This window comes from Hippocampus zosterae, chromosome 2 (assembly GCF_025434085.1).
Source record: "Hippocampus zosterae strain Florida chromosome 2, ASM2543408v3, whole genome shotgun sequence".
In the NCBI taxonomy this organism is placed as follows: Eukaryota; Metazoa; Chordata; class Actinopteri; order Syngnathiformes; family Syngnathidae; genus Hippocampus; species Hippocampus zosterae.
The window spans coordinates 8,927,947-8,952,814 of NC_067452.1; the positions used below are offsets into that span (position 1 = coordinate 8,927,947).

The 24,868-nt window shown below is 43.1% G+C and overlaps 1 protein-coding gene across 1 annotated transcript; it reads left to right on the forward strand.

Annotated features, from left to right (window-relative positions):
* The first annotated feature begins 1,736 nt into the window (after window positions 1-1,736).
* On the forward strand, window positions 1,737-12,209 carry rnd3a (Rho family GTPase 3a). Its single transcript, XM_052053347.1, has 6 exons — window positions 1,737-2,040; window positions 2,246-2,333; window positions 8,042-8,151; window positions 9,323-9,457; window positions 9,560-11,788; window positions 11,836-12,209. Exons 1-5 carry the CDS (start codon window positions 1,891-1,893, stop codon window positions 9,806-9,808), a joined length of 732 nt encoding a protein of 243 aa, XP_051909307.1. The 5' UTR covers window positions 1,737-1,890; the 3' UTR covers window positions 9,809-11,788; window positions 11,836-12,209.
* Window positions 12,210-24,868: the final 12,659 nt, after the last annotated feature.

A 24,868-nucleotide genomic window follows, 5' to 3' on the forward strand; every position in this document is an offset into this window, starting at 1 on the left:
TTGATTGATTCAGTTGAATTTTATAAGGCAGAAAGAAAGAAAAAAACAGGGACAGCAGCGACATGGATGAATGTGCAAGGAGCGTTTCCAAGGACAGCAACACAGTCACGAAGCAAGATTTTCCCAGCCTTATCGAAATGTTTGATGATGACCTCTACAAGAATGATTTATCATGCATATATTGTGTCTTGTGGCAGCCTAAAAACACCAGCTTCTGGTGTTCAAAAATTCTCCAAAAAAACAGTAAAAAAATTTTTTTAGATGTTCTGATTGCTTAAATTAATTCGATTTGTTACCCATTTGACTTTTCAAAGCGATGGGAACATGTTTAGGTGGCAAGGTTGAGCAAGCTGGATTTTTTTTTAAACGTTATGTGTAATGTGGGTTTTTTTTGTCTCAGAAAGAACACAAATAAAAGGGGGGAAATATTTTTTGGAGCGAGACCTTTTTAATGTTGAGCCAAAGTATCACAAAAGATATTGAATACTATTATTGACAAAGAGAAGAAAAAACATTTTGACGTTTTACTCTTGAATTTAAGTGCATTTCAGTGTCAGTATTGCTACGCCGTAGACTTCAGTATTTCTCCTTTTTGAATTTTCCAAGAAACACCACTTTGTAGGAAAACGACAAAAACGAAACAAATCCATAACGGAATGTGTGTGTGTGTGTGTGCGTGTGCGTGTGCGTGTGCGTGTGCGTGTGCGTGTGTGTGTGTGTGTGTGTGTGTTTTTGAGCCATTAACATTTTAGGCCCTAGCACAGTTCGTCACCATCAAACATGGAAGGTGGAGAGCAGGTCTGTCAAGTAGGGGGAAGCTCAATTTTGGCCTCCATCATAAAATGTGTCCGTTTATTTCTACGTGAATTCTACTCTCCGTTCCTTTTCAAGAAAATGATCTGTGACCCTGTCATGCCAACAAGGCGTCTTTTCCAGGGACATAACTAGTGTCCTACAGCGACAGCAACTACAATAAAACCCACCAGAAATAAAAGATTAATCTGTCGCTAGTCGTTTTTAGCAAGGAGAGTGGCGCTAAGATGATTAGAAGAAGTCTCCAGTTGAACTCAGAACAGAATGAGAATTGAAAGATGCTTCCACGGATGCCTATACCACAAGATCGGTGATTGGCTCATTTTGCTGTCAATCAAAAAGAGATTCGGCCTCAGACAGATCATCCAATCGTCATGCAGAAAAGCTCAGCGTCCAGACCAACCCATAAACGCCCACTGTCCGTAGACTCCCAGAGACGCTGAGCGTCCGGCGGGCGGGACAAAACCAGCATTTATCCAATGACTCGCCTCATTTCAATGCATTGGGACAACCGGCTCTGAACTCTCTAGAGTCGCTCAGCGTCCGTCCACACAGTTTAAAGCACAGCCAACCTGTGGGAATGAATGAGAAGAGAGTCGCGTCGTAAACCAGTAATAAGACGCTGATTCGGAATAAAAGCTGAGCGCATTGTAGCGCATATTTAGCCGATGACATTTACACACGATTGTATGTACATACCTATATTTGATCACTTATTTTTTGATATTTTAGGGGAAGCTGACACTTTGACACTTACAACCAGGAGGGGGTGCCATAGCGCAGACAGCACTGCAGCGAGCTGTGCGTTGCCTGTGCGTTGCCTGTGCGGAAGAGGCTCACCGAAGAGGCCCGAGGGAGGGGAGAGGGAAGGGGGGCGGGGGCGGGGGGGCGCCGCCTACCTTCGTTGGTTTCCAGCGCCCTATAAGAGGGAGCCGGGTACGTTCCCACCGGCTTCGAGCAGGCGCAGACAACGCCGGGAGTTCGTCAAGTGAGGCGGTGTCAAGCATCCGCACGCACCAAAAACGTGGACTGTCTTTTGTTTGTTTTCAAATCATCGTCACTCCCCGGCGGGAATCAATGAAGGAAAGACGTCCGTCTCAGAAACTCTCCGTGAAATCCGCCATGGATCCTAGTCCGAGTGTGAAGTGCAAGATCGTGGTGGTGGGAGACAGCCAGTGCGGGAAGACCGCGCTGCTTCACGTGTTCGCCAAGGACTGTTTCCCAGAGGTGAGAACCTTTTTAACATCTTGACGGGGGTGAGGTGCATCATCAGCACGCGCAGACTTTGGATGCGATGACGACGGCAATGCCTTCCGTGTTTGCGTGCGCGGATGTACGGTGCATGGGTTGAACCGGTGGCGGCGCGTGCGAGGATGCAGCGAGGATGCAGCGAGTCTTGCGCTAACATTGCGTTGTGTTTGCGTCCCGGCAGAGTTATGTCCCCACTGTGTTTGAGAACTACACGGCCAGTTTTGAAATCGACACGCAGAGGATTGAACTCAGCCTGTGGGACACCTCAGGTAAGAACATGTTCACGTCTCTGTTTCATGAATGTGTTTAGACACGTTGAAAGCTTTGAGAAACACATTTCTCCAAGAAGACGTCGAAACGATGAAGTTATTTCTTTTAGTGTGGATGAAAAATGACTACACATATGGCGATGCTCTTTTTAAGGCTTGGACTGGGGCTTCCCTTGCTTTTGGGGAGTGGGGCCTATTGTTCCCCTCCCACGTTCAACTCTTTACAGCCCTTGTTGAGACTGCTCCTTCTTTTGAAAGAAAAACGTCAGAGAAAAAGCAGAAGACTTTTCGTCCTTTGATGCCGGCTAAACGCATGTATTGTGATGTCATGCATGACTGTGGTTTTGCGCGACTTGAAAAGCGCATCTTTCCTGAAACTGACCTCACTCTAAGCACTCTAAATAGATTGGCGCGTGTTCTCCGGATACGTCCCAACATGTAGCCTTGACAAAGCAAGCATAAGCAACATTTTCTGTTAAATTTGTAGATAAGAATCATTTGGACTGACCGGTAAATCAAATAGCACGCAAAGAAAAATGCGCCGCAGTCATTTGACATCTGGACAACAGACTTTTGGAAATCTGCCTAGTTTTGAGAAAAGTCAAGTCTTGCAACATATGTACTACCTCCGCGATTTTTTTTTTCTTTCTTCAATCTCTTGTTTTGTAGACTTTGCGATCAGGGGCCAAATGAGCTGTGGCAACGTGTGTGTTTGGGGGGGTGGAAACAACCCCGCTCACATTCATCAATGTCTGAGCAGTGAAAAGCGCAACAGTCAAGTCAGTGCATCAGGCGCAAATGCAACATATGTTATAGGGGGTGAGGAAGTAGTGACGAGTCGGGTGATGAAAATGCGGATGGGTGGGACCAAGCAGACAGCCAGCTGTTGCTCTTCTCAGGTTTGGAATTCCTCAGTGGTGTTTGAGCAACTTTTTTTAGACCTCAAACTATTTGTCCGCCTTAAAGAAACAAGACTGCCAACAGGCAAATCCCTCTCGAAGAGGCAAGAGCGGCGTATAGGTCGGACCTATTTCCTTAAGGGAAGTAGGAGAAGAAACATCTGTCAAATATTGCTCACATTTGGAATTCCTTCACGCCCACTGTTTGTGTGATTTGTGAAAGGCAAAGAAAAGAGAGCGCGTTTTCTAGCGGCGTGTCGCCCAGAGACATTTTTCTTTTCTCTCTCTCCTTCATAGAACTCCGTTTGTCTCTTTCGAGGCGATTTCTTTGATGTTGTGAGATAGCACTCGGAGCCCACCTCAATTTCAACCCCCACCCTACGCTCACGGACACTTGCTGACAGAGCCTTGGCCTCCCGATCGATCCATCATGTGCCACGTCCTCGTGTGCTCTCAAACAAAGGCCGGCATGCTGAGATAAAGGGCAGGACACATAAATGAAGTCAAACACAATCTCTGAGCTCCCACCCCCTGCTTACAAAACACCGACACACACATATATGGTGGTGGGGAGGGGGCTGGGGGGGGGGTCTTTGTTGTGCCCTAGGGGCAAACTAATAAGCAGCGTGTGTTTAATGATGGCAGGTGAGATAGGACTAATTCAGGTCATCAAGGCAGACCCCTGACAGTCTGCGCTGCCCTCCGTTTGCCCATCCTCCCTTGTTGGTCTTCATTCTCGCGAGCAGTCTTTTATTTAACGGTGAGTGAATACCTGCAGTCTGAGACCAGGTCAAAGTAGGACTCAGATGAGCCTCCCACATGGCAACAAGTATTCCTGGGAATGTGCTCCCTTCCCCTGTCGGCAGCCATTGTTGCGTGGGATCACATTTCGGGGCTCGAATTAAAGCCGCGTGTCTGGCATTCCTCGGACGAGAGGTTTCGCCATCCGCTGGACAAAGAACCCGATTGTGTCCCCAGGTCCGGATCCTTAGCGGGATGAAATTGAAGCGGCGCGGTTCACTCGTCCTACACGGACAAATGGAATCACGGATGAATTAGTCAATTGGCAGGAAATCCCAGAGTGCACAAAATGAAAGGCAGTGCCCTCAGCCTCACCTTGTTGCGGGCCGGATTATGTCACAACTAAAAAACAAAGTTCCCTTGTGATGTGTATCTTGTCTTCTTTTCCCACATTTTTCCAGTTTTTTCCTGGATGCGGGTATCGATGAACTTCAGGCGTTTCGAAAAATAGATGAATAACTCCAAGCCTTTTCTAGAAACGACTAATCTAACGCATTACTTTTTCTAGTAATTAGACTAAAGTTACTTTTCAAACTCACATCATGTTCCAATGTCGTGCTTATTTATTTTGATAGTAAAGAGATGCAGCTGGGAAAACAGCTTTCATCCCGAAAGACAGTTCCCATGAATTGCCTGCGGGTTGCAGCAGTAAGCAACATTTGACTTTTAAAAAACAAATTTTCAGCTACCTTGGCTACTCACGCATATATAGAACATGCAAGAAAACAAATAGTTAATGATTAATAAAAAATAGGCCAGCTACCGATCACCCTCATATTCACAAAAGGCACTCAGCAAACGGCTGTACAGCTTATTGAACTTGTACGAAAGGGGGACTCTATAGTCTATACCAGGGGTCGGGAACCTATGGCTCGCGAGCCATTTATGGCTCTTTTGATGATTGCATCTGGCTCGCAGATAAAAAAAAAAAAAATATATATATATATATATTCTCGCTTCTTTATGAATGCATCCATCAATCGATTTTTCACTGCTCATTTCCTCGTTCGGGCTGCAGTTGGCTCCAGGAGCCATTTTGAGTGGATGATACTGGCCAACGTTGCCGTTGCTGTGGAAACGGGTATACGCCCCCTTTTGAATCAACCCGCTCGGCCATTAGCTCAAAGCTAATCCTAAGCGAATAAAGGGCTGTTCACACGGCAAGATTTGATCCGGAGCTGCCCCAGTAGAGCGTCCACGCGTGCAAATTAGATCCGGCGTAGCCCTGGAAAAACAGCTTACACCGGACCAAATTTGATCCACCTCAGGGAGGTGGTTTAAAAATTTGCTCCGCAGCAAATGTTCGTTTGCGAAGCAGCACCGGTGTAAATTTGCACGTGTGAACGCAACTGGGTTAAATTAGCTCCAGAGCAAATGCTTGTGAAGAGTACGTATGGCGAGAATGCATTGCTTTCGTGCTCTGTCGGACTTCCGTAATGTGTTGATTCATAACGACACAAGACTTGGCTAGTAACATATTTCCTTTTGTAGGAGACTGGACTGTCTCGGAGTTGTTTGTTCTTTTGTTGTTTGTTCACAACCCCCGTCCCCCATAGAATTTATTTTGTGATTTCCTCTCTTGATTTTCTGTTTAGCGCATTAGTGTTTGCTTTTCTGAGTGTCATTGAAGTCATCATTCATTTACATTTTCTTGGGCTCCGTGCTATAAGCTCCGTGGGCTTCAAGTCCAGTATGTACCTATTACTCCTTCCACAGGTGGATCAACACCACTGCATGCACACATGTGCGCATGCACATACGCACACACACACACACACACACACACACACACACACACACACACACACACACGCGCATTCTACGCTCCTTCGCTTAAGCTCAGCTATGATAGCTATGCATGAAATCAGTAGGTCATTCCCTACGTCTTTTGTGGCTAACTCCAGGACGGCGTGCCTGTGTTAGATCGCACATCTATCCGTCTCAACAAGCCACTGTTGTCTACGGAGTTCATAGTCTGTCAGGATGGAATATCGGTATTCCGAAGTAGCATCAGAGCACCAGGAATGTATCTTACTTTTAGATTTACTGTTTCTGTTAGAACAATCTCAGAAGCTAATTACATAGCAGTCACCTGTGTGTGTGTGTGGGGGGGGGGGGGGGGCTGTGTGAGTGCATGCTGCTGTGAGTACCATTTTTTTTGGGGTCCACGTTTCTTTTGCTTGTATTTCCATTCATTGGTTCCAGCAACTGAATGATGGAGGGAAAAAGAAAATGTTGAAACAGTGTGATATGTTTGAACAAGACAGCCGTTAAAAAATAAATTCCTGCGGTTGATCTCCTTGACATAAAGGGACGATAATCCCTGCTAAGAGTTCGAGCTTTTGCTTAACTGATGAAACCTCGAGTCGATGTCTTGCTTCAACGACCCACACGTGGAGCGTACAAGGTAATTGAGGGAATGAGATATTCATCACATGAAGAACGTATGAGAACCCTATGCGGGATGCCCTCCATTTTTGGCTTTTATTGACTGTGTTGCATTCTTCTCGGTTGACATCACTGGCAGGTTACGCTGCGTCCCACTGCTATGATTTCACTCCATTTACATAGCTGACACACCCTGTGGCGAAAACATCAACCAGATCCGTTAATTTTCCTACGCTGTACTGTGGCAAGTTGAACGGGCGAGCTTGGTGGAAATGTTTTCGTGGAACCGGCCCCCTGGATCAACATTTGGCAGCAAGTGATATTGTGGAACTGCAGGCCTGCAAACGGAACACAATGGGCCTGATTCCCTCCAACATAACACCCCATCATATCATATCCACTTCTTTAACACGCTGCCAAGATTGCCTCCTATACCACCGAGCGGTCCGTCATGCATTTAACTCTGGTTTAAAAAAAAAAAAAAAAGTAGTTCTGCAGACAGATTTTACGGTGCCCTGTTTGGACAGACCGGTTCAAAATACGCATTTCCATCTATTTTCCATCATCAAGACATTTGGGAAAAGGTGGACCCATTTTGCGCTCCAGCACGTGGCCATGTTGTGCATTTCAGAGTGTTTATGCTAATATGCACGGTCGAGCTGCGGCGTGTTATGTGATACACAATACGGGGTAGTCAATCTATGTACTTATTCATCACTGCCAAGTCTAAAGTGAAACATTATTGATTATGTGACAACCACAAATGATGGATGACAAGGCCGACTCTCCCGATGGGCAATTGGGTTCACGTATCCATCAGGCCGTGTCACTGTTTTATTTCACCTGAAAGGAAGTGGGGGTTGTTGAAATGGTGCCCCCACCCAGTGTGTTTGAATTAAGAGAGCGCGCGAGTCTGTGTGTGTGTGTGTGTGTGTGCGCGCGCGCGCATTCCTGGCTGTTCAGTGTTTGGAAACGGACCTCCCAGGGGAGACTTCCATTCCCCATAACAAAATTCCCCAGATTTTTGGCAGCCATTTGTGTGTGGTCGGCCATAACTTGTCATGTGATCTTGCCTCACCTTGCTCCCCCCAGCCCCAAAGCAGTTCCTGACCACGATGTCTGTCGGGTAGAAAGGGCGTCTCCATCCCATATGGCTTCGATTTGAGGAGGGAGTCGTTTTCTAGCTCTGAGGTTCGATTTCTCTGCTGCCCCCCCCCCCCCTCAGAGAAGGATTTTGCCGTAGTCAGCATATTTTATGCGTTATTTGTTTTTCTCTCCGTTGCTATGGATTATGTCATGCAACCAACTGAAGTGCATTCCTTTGTATGTACATTGTTATTTTTGGAGCTCAGGAATGGGTTCCTCCCTAAAGTGAAGAAGACTTTCCACTATTCGTTGTTGGTGAAAAATATCTGATGCTGGCTGATTTTCTTTTTCTTTCCTGTTGACGCTCAATCTATAATTGGCTGATCCTGAAATACCTTCAGTCGTAACCGAAGGTCTTTGCCTCATTTGGCGACATGACAACAATTTTTCTACACACCTGGAAGGAGGGTGTGACATGAGAACCTAGGGTCGATTCGTGCGTTTAATCCATCTCTTCATTTCTCTTTCTTTCAGGTTCTCCATACTATGACAATGTGAGGCCTCTCTCGTATCCAGACTCAGACGCGGTGCTCCTGTGCTTTGACATCAGTCGCCCCGAAACCCTCGACAGCGTTCTGAAGAAGGTCAGTTGTCTTTGATGACTATATAGTATCTCTTCATTAAGCCCCTCTATGTGTGTCTACAATGCAGCTGTTGGTTGTGTTTTTTTTTTCCGGATCAAAAATCATTCAAGCTGTCAGCGCGCCGTGTGACATTTTGGTTGACGTAGCTGAAAGGAGGTGACGCATATCCACAAATGTGATATGGAACTGTGGAGTGGCTGTGGCTTTTTTATCTGCTGATTGTGGGTTTTCAAGCTGATTTCCACATGCTACGGTGTATAAATATCAGTCATCACACCGGTGGAATGTCTGTTTCCCCAGACACAGCTCTACTCCATAAAAAAGGCAAAGGGATTTTCCACAAAATAACAACATATTACTTTGTGACTTTTGCACCATACTCGCCAATTCCGCCCTGTTTGTTGTTGCCTCTACGGTCCTTCGGCGAGCTGAACTGGCCTGCTTGGTGGAAATGTTTTCGTGGAACCGGCCCCCTGGATCAACATTTGGCCACAAGTGACATTGTGGAACGCAGGCCCGCACCCGAGCACAATGGGCCTGATGCACACAATACTCGCCAAAACGCCCCGTTTGTCGTTGCCGTTCAAATAAAAGTTACGAGGTGGAGTTTTTGGCACAGTGTACTGGAACATTTATTTTATTTATTATCACATTTGTTCTGCATTAAATTTTTCCTTATCAGGTGTACCAGACTCGGAAGGCAGAGGAGATTGTAAACCCTTCCAAAGTAAACTTGAAAAAGACCCGAGGCTACTTCCACCTCTTTATCACCCGTGCAAAGGATTAGTAACAACTTTTGTCAAACTTGTAGAATGCGTCTGCTCCAGAAGTAGTCCAAGTGTCAGGTGACCTGCGTGTTGCAGTTGAGTCATTGTGCAATACGATTACCCTTTTATATCCGGTGAGCTTGATCCCCTGACTGTTTCGTCTCAGATTGAAGCCCTAAGAGATCCATCACAAAGCGTCCGTTGTTGGCAGGAAGGAAACATTGAGATTATTTGTAGCGCTCTCCCCTGGCCCCTCCACTCCAGGGTTCAAAGCCTTTGTGGCACGAGGAAGTTGCAGTCCTGACCTTTGTACCTCAAAATCAAGAAGAATCAGCAGATGTTTCTTATATTTCAGCATCAGTTCCGTGTCCTTCATTTGAGACTTTGTTTCAATTTCCCCACAGTGGAAGGGGGAGATCCTGGAGTTTTGTCCCAACACTAAGATGCTGTTGGTTGGCTGTAAGTCAGACCTACGCACTGACCTGAACACACTCGTCGAGCTCTCGAACCACCGGCAGACCCCCGTGTCATATGACCAGGTACGCCAAAGTTTCAAATCAAGGTTTTTGTGCCCTGCCTTTAATCTGGAAGAGCAACACTGTTCCCCCATCCCATCATTGACCATACACTCTCCTCCACAGGGCTCCAGCATGGCCAAGCAGATCTCCGCGCCCTACATCGAGTGCTCGGCTCAGCAATCAGAGAACAGTGTGCGGGACATTTTCCACATGGCCACCCTGGCCTGCGTCAACAAAAATGGCAAAAATGTCAAGCGCAGCAAGACCGCCCGCGCCACTAAGAGGATTTCACACATGCCTGGCAGACCCGACCTAGCAGCTGTAGCCTCAGACCTGCGCAAGGACAAGGCCAGAAGTTGCTCTGTCATGTGACTGTCAAACTGAGGGGGAATAGACTGACAGGATGGGGGACTGAGCATGGAGCAAGCAGGAAGCTACGGGGAACGCCTCTTTCCTGCGGGAGAAAGACCCATTTTGTGCCTGGAAAGGAGCATTATAAGATTCAATTCATGTACAAGTTCCCGCAACACGCTGCACCAATGACAAGTCAAAGTCGCGTCCGGCTCTGCACGGCCCCCTCCCGGAGTGTCGAGGAAGTTATCTGTCAGCGTGCTACCTGCTCGGGAAGTGGGTTACTTCCTGCTTCCTGCAGGAGAACAAAGCGGATGCAGGCCACGCCCACAGGAGCTAAATTAGAAAAGTGATGTCATTGGAACACTCAGAAGAAGGTGTGATGTCGTGATGAGGCTACTCTTGGGTGGGGTCGCAACTAAAAGTGGGCTTCAGAGCAACCCGCTGTCTGTCAATTCGCAGCAGCCCGGCACAATGAAGATACTGTTCGTCCCATCTGCGATATGTTGTCTGATGTGAAGTCATCGGTGTAGAACAGCGTCACTTTCCCATGATGGGGTTGTTCTGGAAATTTCATGTCGCCACTAGGGTTGGGTGGTTGAAGGAATGTTTGGTAAAATGAAGAGTCGATTAGTGAGCAATTTCAAATTTATTTAATATTCGTTTTAAATGGCCACGGTGGAAAATGCTCAAGGAGGCGTGTTTTCCAAATCGTTTGTAATTGTAAATCATATAATGTTCCAACAATTTTTATTACTCAATTCAACATGACCCCAGGGGGGTCAAACTAATTCTCATAGTTATGAAGTCGTCCAGTATGACTGTGAACCCATATTAATGTATGACTGACTTGTATTATCACACAGGCACAACACATTGATTGATAACTAGTTTTGAAATCAGAAATCAGAAGCCAGTGAATTATTTTTGATTAAGATTTTTTTTCCCAATTATTTTTCCAATGTATTTTTCAAAGAGGGATGGGTAGCAAAAAATATATTGCTGACAATATCTCATATTTCAGTACTGTCAAAATTCAAGACGATTTGAACAAAACATGAAGTCGTCGCGCATGATTTGCCATCGTGGGCCACATAGAATGATGTTGCAGGGTTGGATCCAGCCCCTGTCTGACACCTCTGTATTGCCCAAAAAACATTTAACAAAGTAGAGCCACTCACTGAGACTATGAAGTACATTTCCTCACTTTTAAGTACTTTTAAGTACCTCAGTCTCGGGATATAGGAGCAACTGAGTGGCAACTGCAATCTCCCAATGTGCCAAAGATGAGGGGATAGTGCAGCCTACAGGGTCCATTCATCTTTCCATTCCCCGTGCACCAGTCTTTTCTGTAAGCAGATATTTATCACAACATTCGTTATGTGTTAGTCCTGCACCAAACTTTTTTGTTTTTTTATGTGTTGTTGGCTGCCTATTTGACAGCCGACTAGTTGGATTTCAAAGCTGCCAAATTGGGAAATGCATAAATTAAGTTTGCCTCCATAACAAAAACAAATATATAAAAATAAAGCCTTGTGTAAAGCTACAGTAAAATATGCAATGATTCTTTTAAAAGAGAGGGTGGTATATATATTCATGGTGTGTGTGGACTGTTGTCAGTCCTCGCCAAGCCAACCTTGTAAAAGACAAATACCATTTAGCCTATAAGTCCCAATCAAGAAGGTGTTCTTGTTGTTGTTCTTGTTTTTTACTATACTAACAATTAACATTGGCAATGTTGTTTGTGGTCAGTAGAAATGCATTAACTGGCTCTTTGACGACAGTTGACCAAAGAGGCATCTTTTCTGGAAGGCCTGTGTCTCATGGTTGCTAGCTTAGCCAATTGATTTCACTTTTCCATGTGATATTAGCCACTGGTGTATATTAAGATGATCTTACTATAAAGTCATCAAGAGTTGACTTCCCACCTCCAGAAGAGAGCAGCTAGTGCTAATGTTGCCTTAATGTACAGCGCTGTTAGCATCTTAGTTTGGTTATTGGGTGTCTTGAACGGCGCTTATAAATTAAAAAAAATATATTATTATTAGTCAAGGTAACACAACTAAGATTTGTTCTTGCATCTTAGTTTTTATTTGCGCCAAAAGACACCCTGCGGTACATGTTTTAATCTGTGTCATCAGGGTCTACGTTAAAACATGTCAACGGGTTGACGCCCAGTTTTGAAGCCATGCAATTTAACTGGGGAAAAAAACACAGGTAATAACGTACTCGTGACTTAAGTTTTCAAATGTCTCAAGTTAATGTCAGTGCTGTGAGCTAAATTTTTGGTTTCATGTTGTGTCCTGCCTGCGTGCTTTTTCATGTTTTCTCAAATGCTGACATCACCTTGCCGATGTTGTTGCCACAATATTTATTGAATTGTATATTTTCCTTTTAAAATAAAATTAAATTGAAGATGGAAGCAAGTGTTGTTGGTGATTCTGTGGTTGATGTTCTCTAGGGTCTCTTTTTTTTCTTTTTTTGGGAAGGGGGGGGGGGACTTCAAGCACACCTGTCTTTCATTTGAAGCAAACAGGATGTTGAAGATTACAATTAACTGTGAAAACAAACTTGCATGCGCTTAGGGAAAAAAGCTGCTCAGTGAATTTTTGGCTTATGAAATCACTTTTTCCAAGAAATTTCACTCATTCACTCACTGAATTATTTGTAAAACCGAATTTTGTGTAAGTCTGTGATTCTGCTCTACAGAGTAGTGTACTACTGTAGTTGAAACTTCCCTCGAGTTTCCTCCACAGAAAGGCTTTGACAAACTCACGCTACTGTCTTTTCCAAAGATTTTTCTGCACTTCGCATTTTGTTTGATATCAAATCCACTCGTGGCATATTAAAACTAGAGCTGTCAAACGATTAAAATATTTAATCTAATTAAAAATGCAATTGACATAATTAACTCAAATGAACAAAAAAATTAATCGTGATTACTCACATATTTTTTATCGTTTCTGAATTTCTTTTTACATTTTTTGTCCTATTTCTCCCCATTTTAATGCTCTCATCAACTTGGAATCATGAATCAGTTTTCTATGTGCCAAATGCAAATATTTACTGAAATAATTTCAATTTTCAATTTTACATGAACATTTTTCACTTGGAGCAGTTGTTCACACATAATCTCTCACACAATATTACTGTCCATCAACAACAGTGAAATTTTTTTTTGTCACACAACATCTGCTTTAACAGCTTTTTTTATGAAATCAAAACAGAGCAATATAACATTATAAAGTGCACACCTAAGGTACTCTAGTACTCAGCCTATAGTGGATTTAAACCATGGTTGCATACTTAGTATTTCTCAAGTTTGCTTTCAACACAGCAGTCTGTTTCTGTGTTTGTTGGAGAATAACGAGACCCTGGACACCAGTGTTCGTTATGTGCCGCTGTCTTCAAAACTGCCGGCCGTGCAAACAAGTGCAAGCACTTCCCCGTGCTCCTGGGGCAAACCATTCTGAAAGGGGGAGGGGTCACTCCCCCTAACAAAGTCAGGCTATGTTGATTATGTTGGTACTTCTTGCACGGAAGTCTCTCTACGGTTTTTGTGTCTACCTCATTTCGGATGACTACACTTGGTTCGATGACAACACTGGAGACGTTTTATTTTCGCTAGGTCGCTACCACTGAACTTTCTTTGTCATGTCACCGCCTCTGCGTACCGTCACTGTCAGACGAACACAGAGAAGCTCCACCCGCTCTATTTATATGGACACGGAACGCTGTAACCTTCCACACAAAATAGTTCCAAACAAGTAACAATCGCGTCAGTGGCATACATCGTATACCTGTATGATACGCAGAGAGAGAAGAACAGGTAACTTTGATCTTGTCAGTGGAGCAATCGGGCAACTTTTTAAAAGTAAACTTTCTATTCATAAACTCTTTAAGTATCCGTTTTCGGTGTCTCCTGCTGCTGTGACTGGCAAAACAGACATGGGCGTGGACTTCTGCAGCGCGCTTGTTGATTTGTTCTTGTGTATTTATAGAGCAACGTAACATCCGCTTGTGACGTGTGCCGCGTTAAAATTCATTTAAATTAATGCCAATAAAAACGCGCTAAACTGACAGCTCTAATTTTCAGCGCTAAACTGAAAACAAAAATATATGTTTTCAGTGGCGTCCAAGGGTGTGTTGATGCCAACTACAGTATGTTGCTGATGCCCTATGTGTGCGGACGGACTTTTATTGATCATACGCCACCTACCTCGTTTGTATGCACCCCTTAAGGTTGGGGCCTCATACTACAATGCAATACAATACCATACATCTTTATTAACATATCACACTTTTCACATGACACTTTCACATGCGCAGAAAGTAAAACAATGTAACATAGAACATCAACAATAATACAATTTTTACAGCTATGAGGACGCTTTGATCCTCTCCTCTTTCATCTGTAACTCTTCATCTATAAAGAGGATGCAGAAAAGTGGTTAAGATTGCATGACTGTCTGTTTCTTATGTGTTGTCAAGTCAAGTCAAATACAACTTCATTGTCAAATGTGCTCTATGTGCAACATACAGTGCAACATTGTGTTGTATTACTTGGTTATTTTAACTTCAAGCTGGCGCCACGAGAGGAGCTGCTAAAGGCAGCTCCTATATTTTGTTCTTCTACTTCTTCCTTTCATAACTTTGCTGCTGTGAATTGGGAATTTCTCCACTGTGAAAGGTTTTCTTATCTTATTCTTACAAACGCTGTGTTGTTTGGAGCGGTAATGGATGAAAGAAGAGAGAATCGGTTTCCTTTCATCAGCGGTTCAGAGACGTCATGATCACAGCATGCGTGACATCACCAACGTCTGGTGCGAGTGCGTTGGACAAGTGGTTACCATGTCTCCTGTAAGAGTCTGAAGTTTAGTGTTGGGGGCTCAACTCTGGTATTCCTCTGTGGAGTCTTTATGCTTGTGTGGGCTTTCTTCTGCTACTCTGGCTTGCTCTCACATTGCAAGTTATCGTTTGTTCTTGTATTAATTATTTTTGCTCTTTACACAATTAAAAAAATCACAGTGTGTGTTTATTTTGTTGATTGCTTCAAAACTTATTTTGTTGAATGGTGGATCTTTTAAACATGCATTGAGAAAACCTATTATGAAAAATGAAATACTGTAAGTTCCCTGCACATATAGGCATGTATTTTGTCCCAAATTAAAATGGCATTTTTGTCATACATGTAGCTAGGAAGTTTGTGGTTCTATATGGCCCTCACAGAAGCACCAATGAAAATTGTGGAAAATTGTTCCACCCCCGCACCATTTAAATCCACATATGAGTTGATGGAGCCATGAAAATGTTACCAAAATGTAAACCAGTTCATACCAACAACACACATGTTTTGTGCGTGCATGAAATATATTGCACATCGTGTAAGTTTCCTCAACTTTATATTCACTTAATTTAAAGGTGAAATTCGGCAAATCGTCACGAGTAAACAGCAAGGAACATACATACAAGCATTCTGTTGACATTCTATTGTGGGTAGAATGAGCTCATGGCCAAGTCGTCTGCCGCTTCACTTATTCACTTCAAAGTTATTCTCATTGTTGTTTCCCTATTTTACAGCTGTGCATGACTGATTGCGTGAGGCGTGAGAAGGAGATGGGCTTAGAAGGCGGAGATGACAGCACACCACCAGTTTGGACCTATTGATCCAAACATTCCATCCCGGCTGGTCCTGAAGGGAAATAACATAATGGGATGGGGGTTGGGGGGGGGGGGTACGGGTATGAAAGCAGTGACCTCAACATCTCACTTGAGTTCTCTATCACACTGTTTAAAGCAGCACTCCATCACAGCGCTGAATGCTTATTGTAGTGTCACTTGTATCACATCGGCCCATCTAAATTGCTTTTTTTTTCTCAATCACTTTTGATCAGCAGCTTGTTCAATTGGGGAAAAATGTCTCGCTCTCACATTTTCAAGGACTTTAACAATAGCACTCCCAACAAAAGAACATACTGGATGACATTAAGACAAATTACAGAAGGCCTTCTAATATGAAATTAGTTTTTCTACAGCTGTGTTACAATTAAAACAGGGGTTTAAGAGGAAGTTAAGAGCAGACTGTATTTTTTATTGTATTCAAAGTGACTGTTCAGAATGTTACTTACGGTAAGTATTGCCTGTTTGGAAAAAACGTTTTATTTCTACATTTTATTTATTTCTACAGCCACGACCGCATCAGAATTGTTTTTATTATTACTAATACTATTACTACAACTATTAGATTTTTGCTATTTCACCACTTAAGTCTAAAGTGGTTAAATATGATCCTTCAAACATTTTTTTGGTTTTTATTTTTTATACAGAGCTGTATAAAAAAATGAATGCTAGTCTCTATATTAACCTCAGCCAGTGTCACTCACACCATGTGATGTCTGTCTGTCGAGTTGACACCTGACCTCCGATGACCACTGCCACCCCCCCCCCCCCACCCTTGCCCCTCCTCAATGGGAGCAGCTGGACATCACAAGACCACATGCAGCACATTTGCAACCAGGATATTGGTTCATTTGTCTTGGTAACACGCTAACTGTATACCTACTAAAGTGAAGCTCACCCGAGGATGGGTTTGAGACAAAGAGGGTTGAGCTCATGTGCTCTGCTGTGGCTTATTACTGTATCTGGGTCAGGTGAGACGTCATTCGAACCCAGCCGCAGAGCGCCGGTTGAACGACAACAGTCTGTGTACAGCAGACCTCTGACAAGATTTTAAAATGCACAGATACTGTATATCTGTTCAAACAAGTGAGGGCAGCAATCGACATATTTCACAAATATGAATCTCTTCATTTGTATAATATTTGTAAGCAAAGTTGGCAAAAAATGTTTTTTTTTGTTAGCGAATCATAATATCTGGAATCTGCGATTGGCTGGCAACCGATTCAGGGTGTCCCCCGCCTACTGCCCGGAGACGGCTGGGATGGGCTCCAGCACCCCCCGCGAACCTAGTGAGGATCAAGCGGTCCGGAAGATGAATGAATGAATGAATGAATGAATGAATGAATATCTGGAATCTCACCAACATCCGTAGAAATGAATATTGTCTGAAGAACAATACTTTAAAACAATAACAGCAACTCGACTGTCAACAATGAATTGCACAAAAACAACTACAACATACAAGATCCTTTCTACCGGTCCCATCTGAGTATTTCTATGTCCACACGTTACAAAACAACGAACTGAACTACGAGAACCCCGGCTTAACTGCATGTTTAATAGTCAAAACAAAAAAAGTCAAAATGTTGTAATAAGTGATAAAGGTTCATGTGTTCCACTTTTCGGAGCATTTTACATTTCTGAGGCTGCACTCAGGGTGGAGTAAGTTTGAGATGTTCTACATATTGCAAAACCAGCACATGGGTTTTTTATAAAGGAGGAGGAAGTAAGGAGGCTTAAAGGGCCAGTGAGCTGCCTCTACTGTCGCCAGCTAACACAACATGTACCGGTGTTTCATGTAAATTTTCAGCATTTGGTAGGAAATCTGTTGTTGATGTAAGGTATAGACAAAACAAAGAAAAATCCACCTCATGCAGTCGTGTATAGTTTCTCACATTCCTTTGTCCGCCCACCTGACAAACTTCGAAATCTCAGGCCTCGTGCATGTGGTGAGATCACTGCCTGAAGTGTCAGCTTTCAGTTTCGGGGGAACTGCTTGCATGCTGCTTTATGGATGTGTTTTTTTTCCTGTGCAGCTCTTGTTCTTGATCATATTTGAGGAAGTATGTGTATATTCTTAGATTCGGATTGAAAGTTTGCCATGACACGACAACAATCCCAAGGATTGAGATCTCATAAAGTACAAGGTAAAAGGCATCACTCATGACTGGCGGTAGTCCAGCAAGCCGTTCATTCAAAATGCCTGTGCATAATTATAAAAGGTGATCTGCGAGGCTTTTGTTCCTGCAAGGAGACGACCAACCCTCATTTCTGTCCCCGCCTTGTGACAGGGCAAGTGAGTGACGACGCTTAAATAAGCTGCAACTGAGCAATCATGACAGTAGGCCCGTGTGTTCTGGGAAAATGAAAAACATTTCCGGTTACAGGGAAAAGTGTGAGCCAAACTGCAAATGAACTTCATCATCCAGCACAGGGGACTCTACACCAGTTTCTTGCCTTCACCTCCTGACTAGCAGGCAAAAAAAATGTTGTCCAATCACATTTATTTTGAAATTCCCCAATCTATGTGAAGTAATTGGACTACTCCAAAAGAAATGTTTGAAATCACACTACATTTTTTGAACAGGCTCAAATACACTTAAAACAACTCAAACAACACTCTAACGTGTTCATAAGAGTCTTATAATTAAAACGCCAACAGCATTTCAAGACAAAATGTGTTTGATAAAAAGTATTACTTTTCATCTTCCCATAAAAAGTGCTTGCACTGAGGGAAGCCATTTTCTTACTTTTTCTAACCCCTACAAATTTGATATCATTGGAGAGCACTGAATGTCCTCTTTAGAGTAGCAAAGGGAGTTAATGCGATTGGATGCACTGGGTGGGAGATATTTTGGTTCACAAATGTCCTCTACAGAGGGCAAATTTGAACTACTGGTTATGAGGAGGATAATGGAAATCTGTCTTCTCAAAGCGACATGGACACCGACAACTGACATGGGTAGTAGGATGGATGATTATGTGTGATTTTGACTATGAGTGTGTCTGTGTCTCGACGCAGCATTCACCTTGTGCCTACACAAACCAGATCAGGCTTTATTGTACTTCTCTATGCGGTGGCAAACTAAACTGAAGCGTATCACTTGGTGGAAATGTGGCTTAAAAAGCCCTCATTGAATTCCAAAGACATTCCCATCAGGCACCACTAAGTGCATTTTTTTTTCAAGAAATGAGAGCAGAGCAGGCAAAGCGGGCCTCTCTCACCCATTTTGATTAGCATGAATCAGCTTAAGATGTCAAGCCAACAACCCGTAGCCACCAGGAAACACACCCTAACACCCCCCCCCCCCCCCCACACACACACACACTCCTTCTCCCCTCCTCTCCTGGAGTGTTGCTGAATCCCTGCTGTGCATTTTGTTTTGCTTCAACGGTGGCTCCATTTCATCTCATGTTGTGAGAGGAGTGCGGGAGGAGACTTCTCATGGCTGTCTTTCTGCTTGTTTTCCTCCGATGAGCCCGCCGGTCTGCTTAAGAAGTCATTAGAAATCCACCATGGGAAATCAAGTCCCTCCAATCCCAAACCCATTTTGCAGTCAACCGAGGGAGTGGTCTCTCCTATCCCTAACTTCAAACCCAGTTGTTGTACAGCCAAAAGCAATTAGAACCATAAGGGAGGTCATGGGTGACTCCAGGTCCTGCAAGGTGCCCCCCCCCCCCCCCCCAAAAAAATGAAAGTCAATTAAAATAGGGCGAAGCGGTTACTAGGCTATCGATCTACAGATTTCAAAGGGAGCACACGGGACTGTTCCAACCATCTGGAACATTGTAGAAAAACAAGGCTAAAATTCCCAACGGTCCTGAGCATTTTGTTTCATCCCGTTGGGAAGCGGCCAAAAGATCATTTGGAGGTCATACTTTAGATTTTTACCTTGAGGAAACAGAAACGAGAGTGTATAACACTCATCCTGTCCACAATCTCTGTCAGGTTCAGACCGAACCCAATAATATTTTTGGATTCCAAAAGTGCAGGCTCAGACAAAGTGCGATAAAAAGTATTCCTTGAAGAAAACTGCACCGGCAAAGTATAAACTGAAATTTCTGGTCACAAGGTGCCAGGAAAAACAATGCATGAAACAAAAAGCACTTGCAAAGGCAAGGTTCAATGAACACAGAGGACACACAAACAAAATATCAAAAATCCAATAACATGAAAACAATGAGCCAGAGCAATAATTAAATAACAAAAATACGTACAATCAAGGATCTATGAACAAAATGAGAGCAACTTAGAATAGTAGCGAGAGGTCTAGAAAATAACACTTGAAGCACAACGGCCAGCAGTGTCAATAATCCAACGCCAACTTGGCGCTTGGGAAGTCTTTCGATACATGCTTTAACTTGATGATCAAATTGGCAGCAGGTGTGCACGCTGGAGGAAAAGGCCTCCCCTGCCACCTGCTGGAGACAAACAAGAACAGGCTCATGACAACCTCACAGCTGCAAAATAAATTCAAATCCCTTTAGGCCATTTATAAAAAATGCGTGGGATTACCTACTCAATATGTTGTCATGCTCCAGAAACTCCACTGGTTTCTTCCAGCGCCAATGTGCACAGCCAACGCTCATCTCGTAAGGAACATTTTGGATACTGACGCCAACATGATTTGAAATGGATGTATTCTATTTCATTGACTTCTCATTGGTCGGATACAAATAGGTGGGTCTCTGGAATGCCTACCAATATGCATCAAGTGGGGAATTTCAACAAAAATACCTCTTAGAGCTGCATTTTATTTATTTTATTATTTTTTTTAATGTGTCTGGAAGCGAGGCGTTCTGAATTTCTTTCAAAAGATGACACAACAGTGTGACTGCCCCACTCGGCAGCATGCTTTGGGCAAAAATCTGCCATTTTCAAGTAAGAGAAAAGGAAGCAAAGATTAGCATTAGCTAACGGTATTGACAGCCTTCGATTCAGATCTCCAGCATTTCAATTCTGAGTGCAATTTTTAGTGTGCGGTTAGGGTCAAATGTAATTTGACAACTTGTTGAAGAAGTGCTGCCTCCATGAGTGAAAATACAAATGAGGTTTCTCGTCAACGTCAAAGGCAAACGGGCTGTGCAGTACAGGACGGCAGTGAGACGGAGCCACCACCAGTTGCCCCGGGGTTCAACTAGTTTTGGACAAATGAATGTTAAATGTGCTCTAATTCTTTATCCTCTGGCTGACAAATCTCAGATAGTTTTATTAAGACACCTGGAAAATATGTCTCCTTTGATACGGTCACAACATGTGGTAAATTTGGATAATGTTTATGTGCTGATGTCAAATTTTCTTATGCCGCCTTTCTTCATTAAATGTGGGGTTTTTTTTGTTTTTTTTTTGGAAAGAAGGTCCATTTAACGCCACTTTGTTTTGAGGATTACAATATTATGCTTATTGCTGGGGAAATTTTTACATTGCCCAAAAATGGAGTTCATAAGTATGGTGATATTTGACTCAACTTGTGAAAAGCACTAAAAGCCTCAAAAATCACAAGTTCACATTGAAATATTGATAGATTAATAAGACTGGACTTGAATCTTGCATCCTTTTCCTCCTGTCGCTTTCTGGCCTCAGGCTGTCTGTCACTCACACCGGCATGCTTCAAGGGCAAAAAACAGTCAGGAAATGGAATATGCGACGAGGTCAGTCTTCCTCCACATCCTGGAGGGTCCATCCTGAAATTAATCTGATTAGGTACCTTGTCATCTCTCCTGTCTTTTATTATTCATGTTTAGAGTGTTTTTGCAAAGTATTCAAATCAGAACAAAAACGAAACAATTCTGTTCAATGTTTCTTGTAATTCACTTCAATTGGGTTCCTTCTCGTGCTTCATCCTAGATTCTAAAGGCATCCAGCAACATGCTCTACCTTTCTGTGCCAACTGTAAATAAGTAACTGGTTAAAGTATACCTCTGACGGCCCATTTCGAGGTATTCATGGGGACGGATGATGAATATCGGGCGGTCATATCTTTGTTTCTACCCTTGTATTTGTCAAAACAGTGTCACCCTTGGTTAATTTTAATGCAGGGCGATTGATAAAGTGGTGGAACGTATTTTCTTTTTCTGTCAAGCGATGAAGATAGAAATGCGGTGACTATCTGCACTGCTTGACAGAAAATACAGTTGTATATGGTCACATTACAGTTTGTTATTCTTAATCAAGCATTAACTGTTAATTTACATCTGGTGATGAATATCTAATGGTATTTTACGTTAAAAAATATATAGTAAGGTATTGTTCTGTCATCGGAACTTTACAGCAATCCATACTTTTATACCGTTAAATGACAGTGATATAATGTTCTTTTTAACTGACTGATTAACTGTTTAATTTACATGCAATGGATGAGTAGGTAACTGTGTTTTATAGTTTTTTTTTTTTTTAACACAGTAAGAGACTTTCATAAATTCACAGTAAGTTTACAGAAATCCGTTCCAATGCAGCCATCCATCCAATACTTGTCTTCAGTAAGCCTATGCCAGATGTGACCTTGCGTGAGGGGCAGGGGTGCACCCTGGACTAGTCCCCGGGCCGTAGACAGATAAAGACAAACAAGCAGTAGACATCTATGGACAATTGTGAGACTCGGAGAAGCATCTTTTTGGAATGCACACTTCACATGATCTGATATTCACCATACTGGTGTAACCTATTACTGTGCTGCCATATTTGTAAGGCTAATGTCTAAGCATTTATTTTGTAAGGAAATATGTACCCCATAAATAGAAAAATGAAATAAAAGAGTTTGTTGTGTGAGTTTAATTTTAATCATGTTGACCAGGATATGCGTCAGCATCAGCCGACCTGCGCCATGTCTTTATATCGCCAGAGACATGACAATGCCAATTTTTGCAAACGTTCCAAAATGTGTGCTCACTTGTAATACAACGCAAGTAGTAAAACAGGCAGCAGAGCAGCAACAGCTTGACTCCACGAAATATGACAGCGAGTTGTTGTGGCACCGCTTGGACAAATCTGAGACAATTGTTCCACACCGGTGGAGACCCAGATCTGTCAGATCTAGGTTTCTATTTTTTGGAGAACGCTTATCTTTTCAAATTTCATGGCTGCAGCACTGTCCTCATGCGGCTGAGCATTTCTCCTCTGTGAAAGATTTCCATGTCAGGTTGTGTAAAGATGACATTCTCGGCCCCATTTGCAAGCACACAAACACGCAAACGTGCCGTATTACTTGTATATGCCTTTCGGATATCATCATAATGGGAGGAGGTGGGACACCTTCTTTGTTGTGGCTTGTCTGATTTCAGTCATTTTTAAAAACACGTTTTTCTAATCTCACGTTCATTGATCTGATCCAGACGGTAACAGTGGACGAGTGGTTAGCACGATTGTCTCATAGTTTTGAGGTTCTGAGCTGCAGACTTGCGTAGAATTAATATGCTTTGTGACGTTCTTCCTCGCACAACCCAGAAACATGTATGGAAAATTAATTGAGGAATTTCAATTGTACAAAGGGGTGAATGTGAGTGTGAATGGTCATTTGGCTCTAATTGCCTTGTGATAGGTTGGGAACTGATCCAGAGTGTAACCAACGTCTCTCCTCAATTTCAGCTGCTACAAGCTCACATGGGACCCTAATGAGGATGAGCAGTACAGAAAAAAGATGGATGGTCATCTATATCTCTGACACACAGTGAAGTCCAAAATCATCTATACCGTGGCCAACATTGAACTCAAACTTTTTTAAAAAATTCTTTCCTGATTAGCATGCACCTTTGCGGATGAGGCTCTTTGGCTATTTATGTCGGTATTGATGGAAAGAGCCAAAGAGAAAAAAATGTGGTACGCTTGCTGCTGGGATATCCACGTATCATTTGCACAACTTGGCCAAACATGTCCTTGCCCTGTTCCCATCAGAGCAGCGGGTGCTGCATTGTGGGAAATTGTGGTCTTTACAAATTCTCAAGGCTGACTTGATGTGCATTAGATAATTTGCATCGTATCTACTTTGCAAGCATGGAAAATGGCTGCCTGCTTGAGCCTGGCTTTTTTTTTTCACCTTTACTGATTCACCCTCATTACCAAAGCTGGGCATTCCGAATGAAAAGGCAGTTGAAATCAATTCAGGGCCTGAGAAACAGCTCGTGGACATGAAAATGGAGAAGTCGGCTGGTCGGCACAATCCCTCCAACCCTTACCTTTGACGGTCACCATTCACTCGTTTAAGTAGAGAAAATAATGACGCACTGGCAGTGTGCTTGCAATTATAAACACAAAAAAATGCAGACATCAGACCACAGCTATCAATTGGACTGTGACCATCAAAAAAGAAGACACATTTTTCACTGGTGACATCATCTCATGACCAAGGAGTGACTTGATGTTTTTTGGTTAATATGTTCTGCCGTGTTAGTGAAATACATAAAAAGGCTTTCCACAGTAATACTTTGCCATTTTAGTTTTGTGAGAAACGTGCCATAAAGTAGACTAGAAGTTACCCAACATTGGCATTATAAAGCTTTCCAGTCATGTACGCTGAGATGTAATATCACAACACTTGTCAGAAGTACCTGATTCAACTCTTTCTGCTTTCCAACGGATTAGCCAAAGAAACAATGAGTGGCCGTCACGTTGTGACACATAAACACAGTGACCCCATGCGGGCTGGTGTTGTTGCCAAGCAGGTGGTTCGAGGCGAAATGGTGGTAGGCCACCGGAGGCAGTGATACTGCTGATGCGTGTGGACAGGACTGTCACTGATGTCACTGCCTGTACACCCCATTATCACTGACATTCATAGGAAGAAACCATAAATTCACCATTCAACATGCAGTACATACTGTGTATAGTCGGGATGGCATAAATGGGCCAGCAATGGATTTTAGATTTCAGATGAATTTGGAAGGAGTCAGCAATCTCAAAAATGGAATTTTCTCATGTCCTGTATTTTCTTCTGCCTTCTGAGGATGATTTTCTGGTGATTTCATGAAAAGTGAGCTTTCTCTTCTCACCGCCTCCTTTTAAAGTGTTGCAGTGAACCACAGGTAAAAGTGAGGAGTGGCATATTCCCCTTGAAAAATTCAGAAATTGTTCCTCACCCGGACACCGCCGTGCAGACTACGAAAAGAACTCATTCATGTATTACGGTATACAATCCAACCAAAATGATTCCTTCACATGATTGAACATCGGGATTTATCTGACCATCGCAAATAACAGATGTTGGTTTCAGACAACAGGAGAGGTGATGCTGAGGCCTTGGGCTGTCATTTCATCAGTGCTGTGTGTCACAACAGTGGAGGCCCGCAATGACACACATGGAGCTGACATGTGAAATATGGCTTTGTGGGACCCCATTATGCAGCAATAAGTGTCAGCGCTCATCACAACAGTGTCACTTGGTTGCCGCTGCAGCCTGAAGCTATTTT